General features: G+C 32.7%; 2 protein-coding genes across 3 annotated transcripts; one reads left to right on the forward strand and one right to left on the reverse strand.

The window, feature by feature from the left end:
* Positions 1–134: 134 nt before the first annotated feature.
* On the forward strand, positions 135–12,122 carry LOC130445739 (melatonin receptor type 1B-like). Its single transcript, XM_056781581.1, has 4 exons — positions 135–171; positions 10,696–10,881; positions 10,945–11,389; positions 11,555–12,122. The coding sequence occupies exons 2-4, from the start codon at positions 10,707–10,709 to the stop codon at positions 12,006–12,008; spliced, it is 1,074 nt and encodes a 357-aa protein (XP_056637559.1). The 5' UTR covers positions 135–171; positions 10,696–10,706; the 3' UTR covers positions 12,009–12,122.
* LOC130445738 (major facilitator superfamily domain-containing protein 12-like) lies at positions 2,208–18,385 on the reverse strand. Of its 2 annotated transcripts, none has more exons than XM_056781580.1 (2): positions 9,727–9,843; positions 2,208–6,565 (listed from the first exon to the last, which is right to left on the reverse strand). In XM_056781580.1, the coding sequence occupies exon 2, from the start codon at positions 6,525–6,527 to the stop codon at positions 5,148–5,150; it is 1,380 nt and encodes a 459-aa protein (XP_056637558.1). In that variant the 5' UTR covers positions 6,528–6,565; positions 9,727–9,843; the 3' UTR covers positions 2,208–5,147. The 2 variants fall into 2 exon arrangements, with proteins under 2 accessions (XP_056637558.1, XP_056637557.1); XM_056781579.1 differs by lacking the exon at positions 9,727–9,843 and adding an exon at positions 16,828–18,385 and having other exon boundaries at positions 2,214–6,565.
* Between the last annotated feature and the right edge of the window lie 4,462 nt (positions 18,386–22,847).

Below are 22,847 nucleotides of genomic sequence, written 5' to 3' on the forward strand. Positions count from 1 at the left end.
CAGTATTAATCCGTTGCTACGCCAGAGGTAGACACCGGCGTCGGTTTCCAATTAAACGAAAACAACCCATTTGCAATTAGAGTTCAAGAGATCCCGAGTTAGACGAATCTAATACAGGGATATGAAATCTATTTTGTATTGATCACCACTGCCGGTTGTGTGTTAAACAGGGTGAGTCGATGATAAATTTCATTATTTCGTTATAGTGTGATATGTGAGTAAAAAACAAGATGATGGTATGTGAATGACAATTGCTAATAAAACTATTCAAAATTTAATAGATATCTTGTAAAAAATACTTAAATATAAATATAATTAGTGTAATTCAACAATATTATAAAAGAAAAACCATTATTTCAAACAAATAATGTTACTAATTTTTTATATATATATATATATATACGAGGTCTATATAACGAAAAAGTGACTTTTAAATTAAAAATTTACTCTAATATCAAATAAATAACCATGAAAATGACAGTATTGTGAAAAAATTGTTTTGTTTACAATAATAGACGAGTCAAAAATTAAAATAAATAAAAAATTGATCGTTGTTGTTGTTTAATCGTAATGTCACTTCATTTGTTTATCGTAATTTCATCAAAAAAATCGATTAAACATTTAACGATGATAATAATATCAATTTAATATAATTAGCGCCAATTAAAAAGAAAATATTTACCATTTAGTGACGTTGGGAATATTCTATTGGTATCACTGACGTTGTACTGCGTACGGAGCACGCGCAGTGCTCAATCTCGAACTTCCAATCGCTGCAGAATATCTTCTACGACATCCTAATATAAATTTGGCAACACTGTCATTGCTATCTTAATTTTGATTCATGTGGCAGTTTATAAATAACTGGCTGAGACCTTTGTAACTTCTAGATGAAGTTATATAAGTAGAAATTTTGACGATTCAGAAACAAAGTAGAAAAAATTTAACAAGTAATATCAGTTTTACCAAAATATGAATTTTGTTATGAAAAATAATTTTGTAAAAAGTTTATATAACGATGCGACCCTGTACAACCAGACAACAGACGTGAAATGTAATCGCTAAATGCTGTGTTGTCAAGTCATTAGTTCTACTTTCTGTAAAATTGGAAAATATTTTGTTCTTTTAGCATATGAATTAATTTTACCGAAATGAAAGCAATAAAAATAAAATTAATATGGATAAATCGTATCTGTTTCTTTTAATAAAGAGGAAAACCAATTTGGGTCCAAAAATTATCGAAATATAATTTTAAAATTGATAAAAATATAATATATTCAAATATATATATTTTTTATTCAATATTTGTTAGTCCCTCGTATATGATTTTATGTCTCTTTTATATTTGATTCACAATATTTTGATAAAAACCGAAAACTAAAAGAAAATATTTTCAACTGATTCCAAAAACGAATTTATTATCAAAAAACACCTAAAATCATAACGATTCATCATAAAAAACATATAAAAAGGCTAAGGAATGAAAAATTGAAGGAATTTAATCAATAGATAATCCAAAATATGAAGAAGAAATTATTTATATAACGTATTCAGATTAAGTGGAAAAAAATAAACTTGGCAACGTTACGTTAGTATTATAATTATCTTTGTTTCTTAAACGGTGACGTAACTGTCAACAATTATGGCGGATTTTAATATTTTATTCGGAAATATTATAAATCATTTTATTGAATGTAAAAGAAAAACGTTTTTTTTTTAAATTAGATAGTGATATAAGATGAATAATTACTCGTAGTATTCTTGTTATTTGGTAAAAAATAATCCAAATTCCATTCATAAGCTACAATATTTTAAAACAAGATGGCGTCATATTTTCACGTTAAAGTAATGATCATACTATTTTCAATTATTATTATTTCAAAATATGTTATCGATGATGTAAATTGTCGGAATTCTTAAAAATTTCGACATATGATTACAGTAAATGCGTGTTCGAATGCACTTTCGCAGGGTTTGATAAGATTTTATGCATAACGACTTCCTCCTCAATTTGAGCTAATTACAATTTGAAATTGCAGGCATTGCGTTACCTTCGTGCTTTGTATTGCACGCTAGAAAATTTTGAGCCACAAAAATATATTCAAGGTCATAGATAAGAAAAGGTGAAAAATATCAAAAATAGTTATCTCATTTTAAAGCATACTGAAAACGCCCTGTATAATTCCGAAAAGGAAAAAAAACAATCGTAATCTTCACATTTTTATTTTTCTAACAATCACAATCAATGAGTATACAATATACTTTATCACATTTAGAAAATAGTGAATATAAAAAGGTTTTTAGGTTAGATTTGTATATAAATGAATTTTTAGAAATAATTCCAGCTGCTATTAACAAAAGTTAAAAACACCTGTATTCTAAATATTCAATTCTACGTTCATTTTAATGTTTAAATTGTCGAATAAAAAATTTCAACGTACTAAACGTATATAAATATATATAGTGATAGTCGCGACATCTACTATGAGGTAGCGGAACGTATGGTATGTTACCTTGTCATAATGATAGTTTCCTTTCTTGTTTACGATATTGCCCAACAAAAAACAAGATTTTTTATTCCACATGATTTTTTTTTATTTTTACAAACTAGGCATAGTTAATAAAAATTTGTTCAAAAATATATAAAATTATCGAGAGTATAACGAAAATAGATTATTTGAAATTTTCGGTAGTCAATTGGCTTCCATCAAATAATTTGTGAATAAATTACAGGTCCGGATCTAGGTAAATTGTGTTAAACTATTTTAATTATTTCATTTATGATAGCAATTTTGAAAAAAATCCAATCTATGGAAAAAAATTGAATATAGGGTGGTTCTTTTAATGCAGAAATTTAGAAAATAGACCAAAAAAAATTAATGTAAGTTTACAGTGTCACACCTCGTATAAAATCACAATATTTTCTTTGTTATAAATATAATAATAAATACAGGGTGATTAGTTGTTTGATTGGACGTTAAGGAACAACTTTCTCCAATTAAATTTATCGTATGAAATTTTCATATCGATCTAAATTATTTCAGGCATTAAGCATTTTCGGTTATACAGGATGGATCATAAATTTTTGCACAAACTGATTTGTTTTTATGAATTTTTTTTATGTCTAGTACAAAAATTTGACTCATTTGACACTACATATTACGATTTATACAGGGTTTTTCATTTATATTAATTTTTATTAAGCAATATATTACGTCAAATTATATAGAGTGATTCGTTTAAGAAAGTTTCAAGGGTACGTATTTAGTCCCTTGTATATTCACTTTTTATAAGAAAATACGATACTACGAGGTACCTAGACTTTGTAAAAATTAAAAAAAGTACCCAAAAAAATTTTTCTATGATTATAAGCGATATTTGAGATTTACAAGTAGAAATGGGACAGTTAAAGATAAAAAAAGTGCCTGGATGTCATTTAATCTCGAACACGGACGAAAATTTGCAATTTTAAACCACAGAAACTTAAAAAATGAACTAAAGATTACTTCTGCATTGTGATTAAACTTTTCGATCGCACTTTGTATATACGTTTATTTAGATAATCGATTTGGAGTAGCAAAATCTTGAATATTTCGTTTATTACGAGGGTGGTTCGAATATAAAGCGAAATTTTCGAATAAACATGAAGCCAACGCCGGTCCTGCAGACAAGCCAGCGTCGGCATGGCCCGTGTTGTTCAGACTTAGCCAGGGGCGGCCTCGTGTTAATTGACGAAGACTGCGATTCGAAAATAGAATAATCCCGTGATAAGTAGAGATATTTTAACGAAAAAGGCATCAAAGGAGGCGGTAAAAGTACGAAAATATCAGGTCTGCGACTTAATAATTTCGGTTTAATTTCGAACCAGCCTCGGAAACGACGAGATTCTTCAAGCGACAATTTCTGGGATCCTTTCGTACGATCTACGTATACCGCAGGTACCGAAAAGGACCGCCACCTATACTACGAGGTAAAAAAAGTACCCAAAAAAAAATTTGTCTATGATTATAAGCGATATTTGAGATTTACGAGTAGAAATGGGACAGTTAAAGATAAAAAAAGTGCCTGGATGTCATTTAATCTCGAACACGGACGAAAATTTGCAATTTTAAACCACAGAAACTTAAAAAATGAACTAAAGTTTACTTCCGCATTGTGATTAAACTTTTCGATCACATCTTGTATATACATTTATTCAGATAATCGATTAAACGTAAATATTTCGTTTATTACGAGGATGGTTTGAATATAAATCAAAATTTTCGATTAAACATGAAACCAACGCCGGTCCTGCAGACAAGCCAGCGTCGGCCTGGCCCGTGTTGTTCAGACGTAGCCAGGGGCGGCCTCGTGTTAATTGACGAAGACTGCGATTCGAAGATAGAATAATCCCGTGATAAGTAGAGATATTTTAACGAAAAAGGCATCGGGGGAGGCGGTAAAAGTACGAAAATATCAGGTCTGCGACTTAATAATTTCGGTTTAATTTCGAACCAGCCTCGGAAACGACGAGATTCTTCAAGCGACAATTTCTGGGATCCTTTCGTACGATCTACGTATACCGCAGGGACCGAAAAGGACCGCCACCTATACTACGAGGTAAAAAAAGTACCCAAAAAAAAATTTGTCTATGATTATAAGCGATATTTGAGATTTACGAGTAGAAATGGGACAGTTAAAGATAAAAAAAGTGCCTGGATGTCATTTAATCTCGAACACGGACGAAAATTTGCAATTTTAAACCACAGAAACTTAAAAAATGAACTAAAGTTTACTTCCGCATTGTGATTAAACTTTTCGATCACATCTTGTATATACATTTATTCAGATAATCGATTAAACGTAAATATTTCGTTTATTACGAGGATGGTTTGAATATAAATCAAAATTTTCGATTAAACATGAAACCAACGCCGGTCCTGCAGACAAGCCAGCGTCGGCCTGGCCCGTGTTGTTCAGACGTAGCCAGGGGCGGCCTCGTGTTAATTGACGAAGACTGCGATTCGAAGATAGAATAATCCCGTGATAAGTAGAGATATTTTAACGAAAAAGGCATCGGGGGAGGCGGTAAAAGTACGAAAATATCAGGTCTGCGACTTAATAATTTCGGTTTAATTTCGAACCAGCCTCGGAAACGACGAGATTCTTCAAGCGACAATTTCGGGGATCCTTTCGTACGATCTACGTATACCGCAGGTACCGAAAAGGACCGCCACGGCGCCGCACATGACGGACCCCCCGCAAATATAAGTCAAAACGTCCCTATAAAAATATTTATCGGAAATACCGCTGTGGAAATACTGAATAACGATAACCGCTAGGCCGTTCGATAATTTATCAGTAAAACTCATAACCCCGAAAACGAAAGCCCCATTATGAGTATCTTCCCCTATAAAATCGGTCGTAATCCCTATACTGGTCACCAAAACGATAGAACCGGCGGCGCCGAGGATCACGGCTATGACGTAAATGAAATACGTCGAATAATCGTCGCCGTACCCGAATTTGATCCAAACAGCGGCGATAATACCCAAAAAACTACCCAAAGTATACGTGGAACTCCTTCCGAAAACTCCGTTGACGGTTTCTACGAGCAAAGACGTGACGAAACTACCTACATACATAACCAGAGGTACCAAAGCCAACGAACTGGCGTTCATATCGAGAGATTCGTGTAAATACAAAGGAATAAATACTTGAGACAAATTAATAAACAATCTAGACGACATATACACCACGGCTATCCTATAAATCTCGATAGTTTTGAACAAATCGCCAATAGTGGATCGGATCTGTCCACCTCTAACGTCGACGCCGGCGCCGTTATCCGCCTCGCTGATGTAAGTTTGAAACACCGCCGTGCACGTCGAACCGACGATCAACACCGACCAAACGACGTGTTCGAACTTCAATTCGTCCCCCGGACCTATTTTCGACGATTCGTTAATACGCAACACCAGCCACGCGATTACGTAAACCAAAACGTTCGACATGACGGTGAAGGAGTACCGAACGGCGGTTAATTTGGTGCGATCGCGTTCGTTCGGCGTCAGCTCGGGTATCAAGGACAAATGGGATATTTGCACCGAGGCCCAGCCGAACTGGAAGATAATCACGAACATGGCGTAGTAGAAGAGTTCGGCCGAATCGCGGTCGCGCGAACAACCGACGCAGCTGGAGAAGATGAAGGGGAAGGCGCCGAGGACGCAACCGGTGCCGATCAGGTGCCAGGTTTTTCGTTTGCCGTACCGAGTTATGCACGAACCTTCCGATTTGTCGGAATTGTAGCCGACGAACGGGGTCGATACGGCGTCGGCTATTTGCCCTATGAGTAGCAGCAAACCAGTTTGGACGTTGTCGAATTCTAGTACGTATTGGAAGAATACCAGGAGGTAGGTGAACCACATCGACGCGCAGACGTCGTTGAGGACGTGTCCGGAACCGTAGATCAATTGGGTTTTTAGAGGAAGTCGACTGTAGACTTCCGTGTATTCGTTGATTAAAGATTGGGGCGTATTGGTGTCCATTGTGGCGTTAATTTCGACGAACTAACCGTTTGCATTACCTGTAATTTTATACAAAACAAAAACAAATCGTAATTGAACGAGTCTAACAAAGTTCCGATCCCGAAACTCGAAAATTTAAAAAAAAAAAAATGCGAAGAAAGTAGTTTACGATTAATTAGTACCCAAAGTGAACGTTCGATGTTTGAGGGTTTATAATTCGTGACTTAACCTCGTATAATAATCACATTGGTGACGTAGATTACCTCTGGAATACCTTTTATGTCTTATATAAAGACCTAACGATATAAAATATTTTTCACACCTCGTATAAATAACTAAAAATTACCTTAAGCCGTTACTGTGAAAAAAAAGGAAATTTGTTTCACCTTTATTAATAATTTTGTAGGCAGGTTTCATTTGAAATAATTTTTTACGCACTTTATTATGAATATACCCCGTATATGTATTTTTACCATCGAATTGTCACGTTCGTCAATTTTTTTCAAGTTTTAACCACTAAATTCTGTATACAATTTAAATAAAATTTATAAACCCCTTTTCAAAGCCGGCACTGATTTATTAATACTGAATTTTCAATACCCCCCTACGAAGTACGCTCACTTCTATACCAGATGTTGGACGGTTTATAATTCATGACTTAACCTCGTATAATAATCACATTGGTGACGTAGATTACCTCTGGAATACCTTTTATGTCTTATATAAAGACCTAACGATATAAAATATTTTTCACACCTCGTATAAATAACTAAAAATTACCTTAAGCCGTTACTGTGAAAAAAAAGGAAATTTGTTTCACCTTTATTAATAATTTTGTAGGCAGGTTTCATTTGAAATAATTTTTTACGCACTTTATTATGAATATACCCCGTATAGGTAATTTTACCATCGAATTGTCACGTTCGTCAATTTTTTTCAAGTTTTAACCACTAAATTCTGTATACAATTTAAATAAAATTTATAAACCCCTTTTCAAAGCCGGCACTGATTTATTAATACTGAATTTTCAATACCCCCCTACGAAGTACGCTCACTTCTATACCAGATGTTGGACGGTTTATAATTCATGACTTAACCTCGTATAATAATCACATTGGTGACGTAGATTACCTCTGGAATACCTTTTATGTCTTATATAAAGACCTAACGATATAAAATATTTTTCACACCTCGTATAAATAACTAAAAATTACCTTAAGCCGTTACTGTGAAAAAAAAGGAAATTTGTTTCACCTTTATTAATAATTTTGTAGGCAGGTTTCATTTGAAATAATTTTTTACGCACTTTATTATGAATATACCCCGTATAGGTAATTTTACCATCGAATTGTCACGTTCGTCAATTTTTTTCAAGTTTTAACCACTAAATTCTGTATACAATTTAAATAAAATTTATAAACCCCTTTTCAAAGCCGGCACTGATTTATTAATACTGAATTTTCAATACCCCCCTACGAAGTACGCTCACTTCTATACCAGATGTTGGACGGTTTATAATTCATGACTTAACCTCGTATAATAATCACATTGGTGACGTAGATTACCTCTGGAATACCTTTTATGTTTTATATAAAGACCTAACGATATAAAATATTTTTCACACCTCGTATAAATAACTAAAAATTACCTTAAGCCGTTACTGTGAAAAAAAAGGAAATTTGTTTCACCTTTATTAATAATTTTGTAGGCAGGTTTCATTTGAAATAATTTTTTACGCACTTTATTATGAATATACCCCGTATATGTATTTTTACCATCGAATTGTCGCGTTCGTCAATTTTTTTCAAGTTTTAACCACTAAATTCTGTATACATATAAATAAAATTTATAAACCCCTTTTCAAAGCCGGCACTGATTTATTAATACTGAATTTTCAATACCCCCCTACGAAGTACGCTCACTTCTATACCAGATGTTGGACGGTTTATAATTCATGACTTAACCTCGTATAATAATCACATTGGTGACGTAGATTACCTCTGGAATACCTTTTATGTCTTATATAAAGACCTAACGATATAAAATATTTTTCACACCTCGTATAAATAACTAAAAATTACCTTAAGCCGTTACTGTGAAAAAAAAGGAAATTTGTTTCACCTTTATTAATAATTTTGTAGGCAGGTTTCATTTGAAATAATTTTTTACGCACTTTATTATGAATATACCCCGTATATGTATTTTTACCATCGAATTGTCGCGTTCGTCAATTTTTTTCAAGTTTTAACCACTAAATTCTGTATACATATAAATAAAATTTATAAACCCCTTTTCAAAGCCGGCACTGATTTATTAATACTGAATTTTCAATACCCCCCTACGAAGTACGCTCACTTCTATACCAGATGTTGGACGGTTTATAATTCATGACTTAACCTCGTATAATAATCACATTGGTGACGTAGATTACCTCTGGAATACCTTTTATGTTTTATATAAAGACCTAACGATATAAAATATTTTTCACACCTCGTATAAATAACTAAAAATTACCTTAAGCCGTTACTGTGAAAAAAAAGGAAATTTGTTTCACCTTTATTAATAATTTTGTAGGCAGGTTTCATTTGAAATAATTTTTTACGCACTTTATTATGAATATACCCCGTATAGGTAATTTTACCATCGAATTGTCACGTTCGTCAATTTTTTTCAAGTTTTAACCACTAAATTCTGTATACAATTTAAATAAAATTTATAAACCCCCTTTTCAAAGCCGGCACTGATTTATTAATACTGAATTTTCAATACCCCCCTTACGAAGTACGCCCACTTCTATACCAGAGCTGGCTTTACACGTACATTCAAATCAACAAAATTATTTCAAAAATACCTCCCCTTTATTTACATTAAAAAACTATTATTCAGTTATTTTTTGATAGTTAAAACTATTTTTTTCTAAATACTGATATTCAATATCTACTTTGGTAGGCAGTTGAATAATAAAAACTAATAATTATATAACCCGGAAAATTAATTAACATTCTGAAGATATATTATGAATTATTTATTATTCCGCTAATTGATAACACATTTCTAAATACATCTAAAAACAAATAAGGAAATTGAAAACTTCAAGTAAATAACAGTTATTTAGAAAATGTCACAATTTATATTTAGTACGATCCTTATATTAATTAGAAATATCACCTTCCGTAAAACGAAATCTCGTAATAAATTATATCAATATAATAATACTTACAATTAAACCAAAGAAAAACATTCACAATTTTGATAATAAAACCGATACATATACATTCTCCTAGCCCTACTTCAGATGACTAAAAAATATTATTCCAAACGACACAACACAGCTGATAAGTTGATTCATAATTCGTGCTTTACGAATTAACCGTCAAATATAGAGGCCCAGTCGAGTCGATAAAATGTTTTAAATAATAAACTACCGGTTATACATTTGGTCCGCTAGTCGAAACGTATTCGCGTCGATTATCGAGCGGTGGTGACGTGATCAAGGTTCAACAATTGCTAGTGTCAGCTGTGTGAAACTGTACAGAGTCGGCGTTAGCCAGCATCACGTTATGAAATAAAATTCTTAGTTTGATTTTTTTAATGAATAAATTATATCATAGATAAACGATTTTTAATTTGACGTACACGTTAACCAAATAAAAATATATACAAGGTGTTAAATAAGAAATTATATATTTATTTGAAAAATTGTAGTAAATATTCAAAAATTTCAAAATAGGCGTTGGTTTTTGTTATTACTACTTCATTTGTTGCAAATAGCTAAGTAAAAAGTCGTTTTGGCATGAAAAATAATTAAGAGGGAAGCAAATTATTTGTCACATTCGAATTTTTAGCAATAACGAACTTTTCATAAGCATTAATCGATCGTGTCACCCACCTCGCTTTTCCTATTACCCAAGGAATCGATTTATGTATAAAGCAGATATTTTATCACGTTTTAACGGGAAAAAATTTTTGAAATTATCAATATTAACTTAATCAAACAATGATTCGTCATTAATAAAAAGCATAATAGACATACCAAGACAATTATGTGTCGAATAACATTTTTTCGAAATGATTTCAATAGTTATCGCGATGTACGATACGAGGAAAATAAATAATATACGGGGAGGATGAAAAAAAGAAAAATTGGATTCGAATGAAAAATTTAGAAATAAAACGCAATGATTTTCAGCAACTGCGGGTATGGTTTTACTCAACATAACCGACGTTTCGGAATCAGTATCTCCGGTAACACTAAACGATCATTGGTCGCGATTGGCAAGACTGATTCTACTCGCGTCGTTGGCCGCACTGGGCAGTGTCGGAAACGTCTTCATGATCAGCGCTGTCATGATCGAAGACTACCTCAGAAAAAGAGGTGAGTACAATATACGGGGATCGAGCGAAAAGTCAAACAAAAATCTAGCGAAATACGTTTCAGGTAACACCTTTATCGTTAACGTGGCCTTAGCAGATCTGCTCGTATCCGGTTTGGTGGTACCGGCTTCGGCGATCGTCATTTTGGCGGGACTCCGGGACAATTTGGCGGTGTGCCGCTTCCAATGGTTCTTGGCGACTCTGTGTTTCCTCGTGACCGTTCTGTCGCTAGCCGCGGTCGCCACGGAAAATTACTACCGCCTGTGTTTCTCCTCGGGGGCGTACGAAAAACTCACCCGAGGGAAAATCACGGCGATTTTACTGGTTTTTTGGATAGTGTGCGCTTGCATTTCCGGCGTGCAGTTCGTCGGCGACGTGTCCTTCGACTACTGCAGGCGGAAATACTTGGGTTTGATACCTTATCAGGCGACGGTCAGCGTCGTTATGGTCCTGGTGCCGGTGCTGGTCACGCTATTTTCTTATATCAGAGCCGGATATCAAATTAGAAGGTGAGTTGATTGTTTATAAGGTCTAACTTTGTCCGGATTACGGTTTCGACGAGAAGTCAACGACATTCTATCTTGTTTTGGTAGCAATTACAACCCGAGAAATGTTCACTTGCTGAACGCGTTTTTTATGCGTTGAATTCGCTCTGATTTGGTAAATTTTTGTAGATTCAAGTCCCGGCCGAGTTTCAAAGCTCCGAATACGTTTACGTGGGACAACATGTTGATGCATTCGAACGTGTACAGTTTCGTGGTGTTCGTAATATTCTGGCTTCCGTTCGGGGTGGTACTGGCCGTCGGTACCAAGCGAAAAATACCGGACAGTATTTTCTACAATTTGGCCTGGTTGGCTATAAGCAAATCGTGCGTCAACAGCATCCTGTACGGTATATCCAACCAGCATTTCCGCGGCGCCTACGTGAATTTGTTTCAATATTGTTGTTGCAAGACTACGGTGACGTTTTCCAGACGGCAACGACCGGAAGGCGTTAGACCGTCGGGGGACGTGAGGGTCCACATAATACCGGGGTATAATATGTATTGCAGCCCTCAGAGGAGCAGGGACAATCAGAACAAGAGGATTTCGTCGAGGACTAACGGTAGGGAGGTGTATGAATTATGATGAGAGGATAGGGGCGTTTGGATTTGAATTTTTTTTTATCTAAAAAGTCTGACGCTATTATATCGGTAGCTCGATTTATTTAGATGCTTGGAAATGTATCGAAATTTTGGGTGTTTCGTGGTTATTTGAGCGGGAATTTTGAATTTTCGATAACCGACTAGTATGTCCGTTTTTACGGGAAGGAATTTTGGTTTTAATAGTGATTGAGCAAAGGGATGTACAGCCCTGATATTATCATACGGAAAATAATGTACTAAAAGGGTGAATTACGGCAAATATGCTGGAAATTATGGTATCTATGAGTTGTAGTTTTGAAAAATATACAATAAACGTTAGTTTTTTCACTTAAACTTTGGTTTTGTCGCGTAACCATCACCTAACCTCAAAATTCCTGAGAAAAACCTCAAAAAAACTGTTTTTTATCGTTTTTAGGGTACTTTGAATCACTTAGTAGGAGAAGGACCGTCCGAAAAGGACTGTCCCATGTGATACATTCCTGATAATGCCGAAAATATAGTCGAACATCGTTATTTCCATCACCTAACCTCAAAATTCCTGAGAAAAACCTCAAAAAAACTGTTTTTTATCGTTTTTAGGGTACTTTGAATCACTTAGTAGGAGAAGGACCGTCCGAAAAGGACTGTCCCATGTGATACATTCCTGATAATGCCGAAAATATAGTCACCCATCGTTATTTCCATTACCTAACCTCAAAATTTCTAAGAAAAACCTCAAAAAACTGTTTTTTCATCGTTTTTAGTGTACTTTGAGTCATTTAGTAGGAGAAAGGACGTCCGAAAAGGACTGTCCCATGAGATATATTCCTGTTGATGCCAAAAATATAGTCGACCATCGTTATTTCCATCACCTAACCTCAAAATTCCTGAGAAAAACCTCAAAAAAACTATTTTTTATCGTTTTTAGGGTACTTTGAATCACTTAGTAGGAGAAGGACCGTCCGAAAAGGACTGTCCCATGTGATACATTCCTGATAATGCCGAAAATATAGTCACCCATCGTTATTTCCATTACCTAACCTCAAAATTTCTAAGAAAAACCTCAAAAAACTGTTTTTTTCATCGTTTTTAGTGTACTTTGAGTCATTTAGTAGGAGAAAGGACGTCCGAAAAGGACTGTCCCATGAGATATATTCCTGTTAATGCCAAAAATATAGTCGACCATCGTTATTTCCATCACCTAACCTCAAAATTCCTGAGAAAAACCTCAAAAAAACTATTTTTTATCGTTTTTAGGGTACTTTGAATCACTTAGTAGGAGAAGGACCGTCCGAAAAGGACTGTCCCATGAGATACATTCCTGATAATGCCGAAAATATAGTCGAACATCGTTATTTCCATCACCTAACCTCAAAATTTCTAAGAAAAACCTCAAAAAACTGTTTTTTACCGTTTTTAGTGTACTTTGAGTCATTTAGTAGGAGAAAGGACGCCCGAAAAGGACTGTCCCATGAGATACATTCCTGATAATGCCGAAAATATAGTCGAACATCGTTATTTCCATCACCTAACCTCAAAATTTCTAAGAAAAACCTCAAAAAACTGTTTTTTCATCGTTTTTAGTGTACTTTGAGTCATTTAGTAGGAGAAAGGACGTCCGAAAAGGACTGTCCCATGAGATATATTCCTGTTGATGCCAAAAATATAGTCGACCATCGTTATTTCCATCACCTAACCTCAAAATTCCTGAGAAAAACCTCAAAAAAACTGTTTTTTATCGTTTTTAGGGTACTTTGAATCACTTAGTAGGAGAAGGACCGTCCGAAAAGGACTGTCCCATGAGATACATTCCTGATAATGCCGAAAATATAGTCGAACATCGTTATTTCCATCACCTAACCTCAAAATTCCTGAGAAAAACCTCAAAAAAACTGTTTTTTATCGTTTTTAGGGTACTTTGAATCACTTAGTAGGAGAAGGACCGTCCGAAAAGGACTGTCCCATGTGATACATTCCTGATAATGCCGAAAATATAATCGACCATCGTTATTTCCATCACCTAACCTCAAAATTCCTGAGAAAAACCTCAAAAAAACTGTTTTTTTCATCGTTTTTAGTGTACTTTGAGTCATTTAGTAGGAGAAAGGACGCCCGAAAAGGACTGTCCCATGAGATACATTCCTGATAATGCCGAAAATATAGTCGAACATCGTTATTTCCATCACCTAACCTCAAAATTCCTGAGAAAAACCTCAAAAAAAACTGTTTTTTATCGTTTTTAGGGTACTTTGAATCACTTAGTAGGAGAAGGACCGTCCGAAAAGGACTGTCCCATGTGATACATTCCTGATAATGCCGAAAATATAGTCGAACATCGTTATTTCCATCACCTAACCTCAAAATTTCTAAGAAAAACCTCAAAAAACTGTTTTTTACCGTTTTTAGTGTACTTTGAGTCATTTAGTAGGAGAAAGGACGCCCGAAAAGGACTGTCCCATGAGATACATTCCTGATAATGCCGAAAATATAATCGACCATCGTTATTTCCATCACCTAACCTCAAAATTCCTGAGAAAAACCTCAAAAAAACTGTTTTTTCATCGTTTTTAGTGTACTTTGAGTCATTTAGTAGGAGAAAGGACGCCCGAAAAGGACTGTCCCATGAGATACATTCCTGATAATGCCGAAAATATAGTCGAACATCGTTATTTCCATCACCTAACCTCAAAATTCCTGAGAAAAACCTCAAAAAAACTGTTTTTTATCGTTTTTAGGGTACTTTGAATCACTTAGTAGGAGAAGGACCGTCCGAAAAGGACTGTCCCATGAGATACATTCCTGATAATGCCGAAAATATAGTCGAACATCGTTATTTCCATCACCTAACCTCAAAATTTCTAAGAAAAACCTCAAAAAACTGTTTTTTACCGTTTTTAGTGTACTTTGAGTCACTTAGTAGGAGAAGGGACGTCCGAAAAGGACTGTCCCATGAGATACATTCCTGATAATGCCGAAAATATAGTCGAACATCGTTATTTCCATCACCTAACCTCAAAATTTCTAAGAAAAACCTCAAAAAACTGTTTTTTACCGTTTTTAGTGTACTTTGAGTCACTTAGTAGGAGAAGGGACGTCCGAAAAGGACTGTCCCATGTGATACATTCCTGATAATGCCGAAAATATAGTCGAACATCGTTATTTCCATCACCTAACCTCAAAATTCCTGAGAAAAACCTCAAAAAAACTGTTTTTTACCGTTTTTAGTGTACTTTGAATCACTTAGTAGGAGAAGGACCGTCCGAAAAGGACTGTCCCATGAGATACATTCCTGATAATGCCGAAAATATAGTCGAACATCGTTATTTCCATCACCTAACCTCAAAATTTCTAAGAAAAACCTCAAAAAACTGTTTTTTTACCGTTTTTAGTGTACTTTGAGTCATTTAGTAGGAGAAAGGACGTTCGAAAAGGACTGCCCCATGAGATACATTCCTGATAATGCCGAAAATGTAATCGACCATCGTTATTTCCATCACCTAACCTCAAAATTCCTGAAAAAAACCTCAAAAAACTGTTTTTTCACCGTTTTTATTTGGAAGAAAGAATGCAAAAAACTGTTTTTAATTTCATTACGGTCCTGGATGGAAACATATATTTGTTGTAATTCAACTTTTTGGACATACTAGTTTTTGGGGTGTAAAATATTTTCATATCAATTATTTTTTTCATTATTAAATCGACAATTGGTGCTTGTTGGTATATTTCCACGAAATTTAAGAAAAAAAAAGCTAATTACAGGAAAAATAACGAAATGGGAGTCCAAACTATATTATATCAATAGTATAATAACATTTTAGTGATGAAAATGTTCACTACAAGACACTACATTTTTATTTAACCACCCTGTACATAAAAAACATTTATTTATTTATCAATTTGTTATAAAATATTTATAAAAAATTGACAGCTATTTCAACTCATAATTATGAATGTATAGGACGTCCCAAATTTGTATATATACAATTTTTTTATATACTTAAAGTTATAATACGAAACGTTCACTTTTTGAATAATTTATATCTCAAAATCCATCAAATAACATTAAAATATATCATATAATGTATATTTTGGACACCCTATATATGTTGGGAACAAAAAAACTAATACAAGGTTTGAAAAATAAATGCGATATTACCATATCAAACTAATTTTTGGAAAACGAATTTGTTATACTAAAAACAGTGTATTGAATTTCCTAATAAAACTTAAAGATTCAAATTTGCCGCGAGTTTTCCAAAACTCTCTAGATTCAAAGCGATGTGTCAATCCGACCAATGATACATTTCAAAATCGATTCCTCAACTAAATCGTCTTCCAATGTTAGTTTCAACAAAAAAATTTCATACCCTGGTTGGGGGATTGGTGAGAAATATACATTTAAAATAAGTAAAACCTTTGTTCACTGGACTAAACCTAGTTGTAACTCAACTAGGTATTTTCAATTTCCTACTTTGTACATAAACAGACATAAATTTTTGTTCACAACAAAATAAAATTGAGTTGAAACACAATTAACTTGCCTCTGTTATATATTTTTCGTTATAAAAGTATCTTGGATCCAATTGAAAGCACAAAAAACTCGCTGCCTTTTCGTATATAGCTTTAATTTTTATATCAAAGACTGATATAATTATAATTATTAACGCTTAGTAAATTACGCGCACAAAAAAGAGGAGCTTGTCATAATTATATACTAATATTTTAACTTAATATGATGTTACTTGAGAATATTTATAACTGTTAAAATTTATCGAATATTGTTTATAATTTTGCATTATTAATAATAACTATAAATCACCTACCTGAGAAATGTGAATTTGAAAACATTCCAAAGTATCTTTTAGCACTTATCTTGTCGTATATACCTCATTTACAACTTTTATCAATCACCCTGTATATTAATTTCAGAAACTATTCAACTCCTTCAATTTAAAATAATTTCACACCACTTCACAATCACCAGAAATAATAAAAGTCCAAAAAACGCCGTCCGTCCTCAAAACTGTCCTCGAAGCACATTTGTTATAATCGCGCCATTTTTAATTACATTTATTAAGCTTTAAGTACCTTGTTAAGGATCCAAGATACAATAACGTTATTAACTAATTAATTTAATACACGTTATTTACTTTTTGTCTATTCAATTTTCAATAAACAACACGGGGTGCAATGAATTCACCATTTTATAAAACCAAACTTAATGACAATCGATGAGAATCAATATAGAGTACGTTCATTTTCACACTCTGAATATAGTTCCGCATCGCGTACAGTTTATTCTCTCAAACAATTAAAGTCGGTGGAAGTGGGTTTTTATGATTTTTGTTGAAAATTAAATCTATATTCATGGTTATTCATGAAATTTACCCCGTTTTATGTGAAATATTTATTATGAACAACGCGTTTTCAACTAGACGCCATATTGTGAACCTTTATGTTTAGTAAAACGTACCCAGATTTTAAGCTAATGTCATGATTAGTTGTCTAATCGGCCATAAATAATGGCGTCCATGGAGCGAAGTAACTTTTAATAATAAGAAAGTGATTAAGTAGTTGTGATTAAAATTCCCATTTTTTGTGTTGTTTTTGTTGTGAGATAATTGTTTGTTTAATATCCTCAGTGTAAGAATAAATAATAATAAACTAAATGTGATAGTGTTAAAAATAATATTAATTTATGCCTAATGTGCCTCAGGTTAGCTTTATTACAAAAAAGCATTACTAGATCGAAATTTTTTTATGTTTTTTAACGTTTTTTTATAAATATTTTGTAGTTTATAAGCATACTTTTAGGATGGTTATTGATTTTAATATTTTTTTTGTTAAATATTGTCGATATTTATGTCGAGACAAGTCCTGATTTCAATTAGATCGTAAATAGTTTTTATTTCTTTTTTTCTTCGTTGAACTCTTTTAAAGAACACTTCACCCAAGTTTTTTGTTCTCCAAATTGAATTTATTCAACTAGATTTTATAATGATTGCATCTTTTAACACATGTGAACTCAAAGTTAAGGTCATTTTGAAGTTATATTTTCGAAAATACTGCTTGGTCACTTGTACTTCCACCTGACTTTAATTTGACCACAAAATTTCAAAAAGTTTGAAATAAAATAATTTCTACAGCATGTTTGAATTTTTACGTCAAGTACATAGTTAAATTTAAGGTTAAAAATGTCAGGTATTTCCTGTGTTATTTTGGGATGAAAAACTAGTTTTTTTTAACTAAAAAGTGGTTAAATACATTTGAATTCATATTTTATTTGAAATTAATATTAAAAATGAAAGTATAAAAGCTTTTTTTGTGTAATTTTCAATTCGAAACTAAAAATATGTACAAAACAATTATGGCGTTTTGAACATAACCTAGAAATTCGTTTGAAATAACTTTCAACGTGAAAACGAATATCTGTTGCACCCCAAACAAAGAAAAGAAATATTAAATTTTTGTTTTCAATTACTTACAAGTATTTTATTTGAGATATATATATATACTAAGTGGTAGCTGTAATGTCATCCAAAATATAAATGTTGTGACATAATCAATATGTGTTATTGTCGTCTATAAAAATAACTTTATCCTATATATAACTGTATAAATATCAAAATACGACATTTTTGTTGAAATTTTTGATAAAAATTGCTTTATATAATACACAGATTGAATCTAAAACGACTTAGTATCCAAAAAGCAGTGAAAATAAGGGAAATTAAATAAAAAACTTTCGATTCCAAGATTATAACCTCACTTTTTGTTACTGCTTATTGGGTATCGTAATGATTTAGAAATTTCAACTTTTAAATACGGTGGTGTAATTTTACTGTAATCCTTCTTTAATCGAATTTATGCACTATCAAAAATAACAATTGAATCGGCAATTTTAAAATGGTATCCATTAAAAGAGGAAGTACTTCCGTATCCGCCCGGATTAAAATCATAATAGAACACTCTAATTTGGTGTTTTCGTGGCTGCAAACCTATTTATCGAAGTCCAAGTACTTCCGGTTTTTTTAATAGGAATTTAAATGGCCGACTTCCGGTTTGGCTTTTTTTTGACTGGATGTGTGGATTTTTTGACTTCCGGTTGAGCTCTATGAACTAGATTTATGGTTTGGTTTACTTCCGGTTCGATTTTTGAACTAGATTTATGGATTAGATGACTTCCGGTCCGGATTTTGAACTGGATGTGAGGTTAGGTAGACTTCCGGTTTAGTTTTTTGTACTAGATTTATGGATTACACGAAAAGGCATTTAGTTTTGTTTATACACAATGAATTTCAAAGAAAAATAATTTTTCACGAGCTATAACCCAATTAATATAACCTAACCTCAATAAATAATTATTTTATTCATTTAGTCGAGACTTTCTACTGAAAATAGCGTCCCCAAAGTAATTTTTTTCGTTTAAATCGTAAATCAAGTTGAAAAAGCCGAACCGGAAGTAAACCAATCTATTTATTGGTACTAACCGGAAGTACTAATGTCTGGGATTTCCATAAATGGATCCTACGACCTAGAAAACGCTCAACTAATGAGTTTTTATTATAAAAACGAGCATATATGGAAGTATAGCTTTGTAGTTTCAGTACTGACATATACAGGGTGTTGTATCAACTCGATGTTACCAGTAACATCAGAAAAAAAATGAATTTAACAACAATGCTAATATATTTGATTATAATAGGCGTTGTGACCATACATATATTAACCGGAGGCTAGTCACGTTTTTAGAACGTGAAAAATTCCATAGATTTATTTAGAAATAAACTAATTGGCAACAATGTTTCAATTTTTTTTGTCAAAAAATGTCAATACTGAGTTTCTAGAATATTTGCATTGTTTCCGAACGATTCACAACCAGCTAAAACGCGTAAAATACGGAATTTTAAAGTTTCCATAATGAAGTAAGAAGAAGAAAATAAAATTTCCACTTTATCCCATGGATTTATGGTGAAAATAATCTGTTTGAATCACGTAAAACCACAACTGTTTACAAACTTACCATATATTGACGTCAGAGCACCGCCATATTGGTATTGATCGTTTTGGCGGGAAGTTTAAACTAAACATGATTTAAAATGTGACGATAGGATTAAAAAAGTGAATATATCAAATCAACATTTCAAATTAGAGGTACACACTTGTTTCAATGCCCTATTGCTACGAGGATAGTCCCAGAAGTACCTGTCCCAGCAAAGGAAACATAAAAATTTTGATATGCTGATCTCAGCAAGTCGTTCGGTCTCGTCTAAACTTTGCTACCCAATATTTTACTGTTGATACCGAAGGATCAATCTCCCCCAGAGTAGCCAGCTACTTCTAGGACCAACCTCGTATATAAAAGTGATTATACCACCGATTTTTTTTTCTAACTGTGTTTATATGTATAAATATTAATAAAAAAAATTAATGTTGCCTTCTTTCCAACTGTGATCTCGTTGAACGAAGAATATAGTCATCATACTTAAACAAATTAATGTGATTAGGGACCATTTCGGCGTATTAAGGATTGTTGAGTGCTTGATGTGATTGTGTTCTTCTTACACTTTATCATATTTATCTGTAAAATTTATCGTTTCGGCACAATGGAGTCATCAATTATGTAGGGTAGTGTATATGTATATTATAAAATTATATAAAGAAATACGTGCTTTGTTTAATAATAATATTTATATGATGACTCATAACGCCAAAAAACGTATCAATGTATTTATACAAAAAAGATTTTATACATTCTTGACACATTTTTATATGTATATAATAACAATAATAACAAATTCCCAGTGTATGTTTTTACTACGTCAAAACAATCTACAAAATGATTTTTACGATAATCGAATAAAAAATCGATTAATCGATATTGTTTTAAGGAAATGATTTTGCTAACATATTTTAATTAGAAGTCACGTATACATAATAAAAAAAAAAGTAAACGTGTTTGTTTACATTATTTATGTCATTAAATCGTGTCATTTCAAAATTATTAATTATTATGTAGTGATGATTAAAAATTCTTAATTATTTCAAGTCGATTGTCCCTCTATATAAAACGTTCATCTATGGTTCTACGTCAAATACAACATGGCGATAGACGTCAATAACCGAAGTGGTAGGTTATTGACGTACATTACAATTTATATATTGATATTAACTTTTTAATCAATTTCAGAACTAAAAAGAATGTGTCGAAAGTGTATTTCTTCTAATACCTTGTTAAATATTCGTGTTTTCATGGTGGGGAGTGAATTTTAGTTGCTTTTTGTGTAATAAACCGAATAATGCAGTTATCTACCAGGCGTTTATGTGTTTGTTTCACAGAATTAGTTCACATGTATGTATTAAATTTTATTTGTAACCGGATTGTATAAAACTCATTCGAATTCATCAATCATTTACAGTTTATTCAAAAAGCTTCTAGAAATTCCTAATATTTTCCTAAATGTGGAATATAATATGTGTTCAATGTGATTTATAAAATTATAAAACTTATCGTAGACTTACTATTGAATGAATTTAAAAGTAATTTGCCACAATAAAAATATCAACCACTAATAGAGAAGGGGAATATCATTTGAAGTTTATTAAAAGGAATATACGTTTCGGTAATTATTTGTTAAACGTGTTTGTTTTCATTCGCGTCAAATCGGCCATTTTGGTTTTCAATACGCTTCGTGTTTTATTTGTTTCATGTTATATTAGTGCCCGAAATTCATATTTAAATATTAAACTGTACAAATTTCTTTCTTTTCATATATTTAGGTTTATAAATCGTCTTGTTTGGGTGGGCTATCATAAAAAATCTTTTTTTTTTTAATAGAATTTCAATTTATTAATAAATAATAGTGGTCTACGAGGGCGGTACAACAATTATAGCGGTCTTTACACTTAAAATAGTCCGTATAATGTTCATAAGGTCAAGGTTTGAACTAAAAAAAGTTTTTTGTACTTAAAATCCTGCAACTAATAGTATGACAGCTGTCAATGTCAAAATAAGCTGAAATCTATTTAAAAATGGCCGTCGTAGGGTGAACAAATTCTTTTCTGAAGTATTTGTTGGATTTTCGACCTTATTATTTATTGCGAAACGGTTTAATGACGAGTTACTACTTAAATAAACCCGAAATTTGTCTTGTTCCATTTAAAAAACTATTTACAGTGGTATTTACCGATGAAATGATCTCGTATTTAATATATTGAAGCTAATTGCTAATAAATCGACAATTGAAACGTTAAATAATTATACCAAAATTATTTTTGTACGAAATATTTGATTTAAAAGTATTATATATCAACCTAACCTAAAATGAAGAGCTTTATATGTTATAATAATAATGAACTATATATTTCGATGTTGTATACGTGTCTCAGAATGTAGATTTTTTAAGTTTTAATAAAAAAATGTCCCAAACTTCGTTTTTTTCTTATTATACGAGGTGCGATCATCAAGAAACTAAACTAGGGCTGCTGTCAGCTGTCAACTGTCAACCGCTTTGTACGGGGGTTGTTGTTTTGCTTCGAATTGAACTTAGAGCAACGAATTTTTGTGACACTTCAAATGAAACTTGGAAAAATTGCTACTAAAACTTTTAATTCGATTTGACCGTCGGTTAAGTTTCAAAATATGGCAACACTGATGTCAAATCTGTCATTGTCGTGATGAATTTTGACATTTTCAATGGCGGACGTACTCGGAACGTGTTGTCATACGAGGGCTACTCGAATTGTTTACAGAAACCTAGAAACTAGAATTAAACCAACAGTAATGGCGGATTCGCTCGCCAAAATGGAATCAGCGAACCCACCAAAAGGTCCAGAACCCATC

The sequence above is a fragment of the Diorhabda sublineata genome, chromosome 6 (assembly GCF_026230105.1).
Source record: "Diorhabda sublineata isolate icDioSubl1.1 chromosome 6, icDioSubl1.1, whole genome shotgun sequence".
Classification (NCBI taxonomy): domain Eukaryota; kingdom Metazoa; phylum Arthropoda; class Insecta; order Coleoptera; family Chrysomelidae; genus Diorhabda; species Diorhabda sublineata.